Raw genomic sequence first — 4,046 nt, 5'->3', positions numbered from 1 at the left:
AGCCAGTCTTCGGTCGACCGGTGACTTGTCTTCCGAATCCAAGGACAGATCCAATATAGAACAAGATCCAGACCGGTCACAGTCCCATCAGTGGAAGGGGAACCACATATCCTGGTATCTGGATGCGCAGAAAATCCTCCTATTCTAGATGAGAAAGACATCCTCGTATGTAGAATATCACTACAGTGTCTCGTGGTTGCCGTGTCTGTTAGGTTTCTGCAAGCATAAGACATACAAATCACATCAATGGTGGCAGCCAGTCTTCCGTCCACCGGCGACTTGTCCTCTGAACCCAAGGACAGATCCACTATATAACAAGATCCAGACCGGAGTTCGTAAGCACACAAACATACTTGCATACTTCATACCCAAATACCCATAAGAAAAAACCCACATTGGCAATGTCTAAGCTCAGGAATCTTGTACCAGCCACAACCTCTCCCCTCCATGCACCAGCTTCGAACGGGAGCTGTGTCGCGTACGAGAGGGACGCGCTTCTCTCCGTCAAGGAGAGCCTCTGGGAGCCCAGTGTCAACCTCTCGTCGTGGCAAGGTGAAGAATGCTGCAACTGGAAAGGCGTCAGGTGCAGCTACAAAACCGGCCACGTCGTCAAGCTCAATCTTCGTGGAAGTGCTCAAGACTGCCTCAGATACTCTGCATATAGAGGTGCGATAAGCCACTCCTTGGTTACTTTACAGCAACTGAGGTATCTAGACTTGAGCTGCAATAGCTTCAACTGGTCTGAGATACCGGAGTTCATTGGTTCTTTTCCGAGCCTTAGATATCTAAACCTTTCATATAGCTTGTTCTATGGGAGAGTACGCCCGCATATTGGGAACCTCTCCAAGCTTGCTTACCTGGATCTCAAACTCCCAAGTTATAACATATTGTACTCAAGTGATCTTCGGTGGTTATCACACCTGTCATCACTGAAGCACCTCGACTTGAGCTATATTAACCTTACCACTGCAGTGGACTGGGTCCACCAAATTAACATCCTTCCAAACCTTAGAAAGCTTTATCTACAACATACTGGCCTCAGAAGCACACCTCCTTTCCTTGATCAATCCAATCTTACGGCACTTGAGGTGCTTGACATCTCATGGAACAACTTCAACACCACCATTGCTCCCAACTGGTTTTGGAACACAACGTCCCTCACTTCTCTAAACTTGCAAGCTTGTAGATTCTATGGCCCTATTCCGGAACACATTGGCAGCATGGCCTCTCTTGAAGCAATTTATTTCTCGGGTAATGATCTCATGTCCACCATGATACCATCAAATTTCAAAAATCTGTGCAATCTGAAGATACTAGATTTATCAGGCAGCGACATCTCAGGGGACATCACAGAGTTGATGGAGCGGTTACCAAACTGTCCTTCAAACAAGATGCAAGTGTTGGATTTGACTGATAGTATGGTAAGTGGCCCCATGCCCAATATGGCAGGACCTCTTACAAACCTGACCTGCTTGGCCCTGTCTCAAAATAAGCTTACAGGACCTATACCGCAATGGATATGGTCACTCACCGAATTGCTTATTTTGGATCTAGATGGAACCGAACTAAATGGCGTAGTCACTGAAGATCACCTAAAACGCCTTACAAATTTGAAGATCTTAGGTTTGGGCAAAACACTTCTTGAGATCAAGGTCAGTCCGGATTGGGTTCCTCCATTCAAACTACGAGCAGTTGTCTTACAGGGTTTGCAGCTAGGGCCGGCGTTCCCATCATGGCTTAGATCACAGACAAGCCATGAAACCCTTATGATTGCAAATGCAAGCATAACTACAATCCCAGATTGGTTTTGGGTTGCATTTTCAAGGGCAAAAATTGTGGATCTGTCCTATAATCAGATAACTGGCACACTACCAGCAACATTGGAATTTATGGCAGCAGAAGTAATGGCTCTGTGCAGCAACAGATTTACCGGTACAATTCCAAAATTTCCGAGAAATACTAAAATCATGTACTTGTCAGTAAACTCTTTATCAGGGACATTGCCATCAGATTTCGGGGCACCGTTGTTGCAGGTTATTAGCCTCTATAACAATTCAATATCAGGTCCGATTCCATCTTCATTATGCTCGTTGTCACAATTGGCTTTTGTAGACCTATCAGGGAACAAGCTGACAGGAGAAGTTCCAAGTTGTGAAGAGGATTCTAACCCACCCATGCATAATCTTAATGTGGTAAATTTGAATACCAACAATCTTTCAGGAGAGTTCCCAAGAGTTTTTCAAACCTGCCCCAACCTTGTTTTTGTTGATCTTTCATACAACAAATTCTCTGGAGACCTACCCCTCTGGATAGGGGTGAAGTTACCGTACTTAGCATTGTTACGCTTGCGGTACAATATGTTTTCTGGCCAAATTCCCACTGAAATTGGAAAATTTCAAGAGCTACAGTTTTTAGATCTTGCACACAATAACTTCTCAGGAAGCATGCCGAACTCATTAGTTAACTTGAGTGCAATGGCCCGCACTTCTGGATATAGCAATGTTCTTGGTAATGCCATTCATCATAGACAAGGGCCTATTTTGTACAATCTAGTATATGTTGATATCAATGTATTTTAGGGGAAAAAAGTATATGTTCTTACTAAAGGGCAACAACTCGATTTTTCCCCTGAAATCCTATACATGTCGATTCTTGATTTGTCGTGCAACAATTTAACTGGAGCGATCCCTCAAGATATTGGTGCTTTAATTGGATTAAGAAGTCTGAACTTTTCATGGAACAACTTAAGTGGTGCAATCCCTGAAAAAATTTGTGAGCTTGAGCAATTGGAATCTCTGGACCTGTCAAATAATGAGCTTTCACACGAAATCCCTTCAAGCATGACAGCTCTTACCTCTTTGAGCCATATGAACCTGTCATATAACTCTCTGTCAGGAATGATACCAACTGGTAATCAGTTTCATACTTATGACGCATCCGTCTACATTGGGAACACTGGTTTATGTGGTTACCCCTTGACAAACATCTGTCCAGGAAATAGTTCAAGTCGACCTACACATGCAGGTCATGGAGATGGATCTGAGGATATATCCCTTTACCTTGGTTTGGCTGTTGGGTATATCCTTGGCCTTTGGGTGGTCTTCTGTGTGATGTTGTTTAAAAAAAGCTGAAGAACTGTTTATTTCACATTTGTGGAAGGGCTGCAGGCCAAGATTTATGTGGCAGTGGTACTGAGATGGGCCAATTTGAAGAGGCAAGTTCATGAAACTTAAATACTGTTATATGTTAATCGATGATAATCATCATGTATGCATTCGATCCAGAACTTTCTTTTCTACAAATGGCTCTCTATATCCGAGAGTGTTGTGACAGAAGTGTATTTTATGAATTGGCAAGTACGACTGCGGTGTTCTCCGTATGTAATAAACGTTACACTATTTATAAACCTTCTGCCATGTATTGTATTTTACTTTTGCTATTTTTAAGTTGAGAATTGATTCTTGCCCTGTAGTACTGTTGAAGTGTTGATATGCTATATATTCAAATCAATAAAATGTTCCTTCAGATACATGTTAAGTAAGCAAACCGAATCAATTCTAGAAGCATACATACCCTGATACGACATTGTAATTATTGAGATGAGAAGCAGCAGCTGCTGTCGATGGTTGGTTCCTTTACTGAATGTGTTCCCGGTACATAATATTTGCAAAAATGCGGAATCAATGGCCGTGGTTTCAGCTCACCATGGATCTGCTGCCCATTTATCTTTTTCAGTTCATATGCCCAAATGGGCTAGAATTCCAATTGCAATGTAAGAACAAATCATGTTGGCTACTAGTGATGAAAAAAATAGATGAATTACATGTACATTTCAACTGCAGTAGCAATTAACATCCGTCTCAGTTGATAGTTTCCAGTAGTGACCAAATTATTGAGAAGTTAATTAGCTGACCTGTTGTGGTTCATAGGCGCTGAAACCCGGCATGAGACTGAGAAGAAGAACCGGAAGCTGATAATACCATAATTAGGAGAAGTTAAGGCGACAGAGAGTTCCGGTGTTGGAGTTCCGTTCCGTGTGTAGGATT

At 42.5% G+C, this 4,046-nt stretch overlaps 1 protein-coding gene across 1 annotated transcript; it reads left to right on the top strand.

Annotated features, from left to right (window-relative positions):
• Positions 1-347: 347 nt before the first annotated feature.
• LOC109732466 (receptor-like protein EIX2) lies at positions 348-3,406 on the top strand. The gene has a single exon (XM_040394682.3). The coding sequence runs from the start codon at positions 402-404 to the stop codon at positions 2,577-2,579; it is 2,178 nt and encodes a 725-aa protein (XP_040250616.1). The 5' UTR covers positions 348-401; the 3' UTR covers positions 2,580-3,406.
• Positions 3,407-4,046: the final 640 nt, after the last annotated feature.

The sequence above is a fragment of the Aegilops tauschii genome, chromosome 7 (genome assembly GCF_002575655.3).
Source record: "Aegilops tauschii subsp. strangulata cultivar AL8/78 chromosome 7, Aet v6.0, whole genome shotgun sequence".
Lineage (NCBI taxonomy): Eukaryota > Viridiplantae > Streptophyta > Magnoliopsida > Poales > Poaceae > Aegilops > Aegilops tauschii.
Note: the sequence above shows the minus strand (reverse complement) of the source record. Positions and strands in the feature narration are given on the sequence as shown.

Excerpts from the sequence above, each read along its gene's own strand:
- LOC109732466 (XM_040394682.3), top strand. The coding sequence starts at position 402 with ATGTCTAAGCTCAGGAATCTTGTACCAGCCACAACCTCTCCCCTCCAT.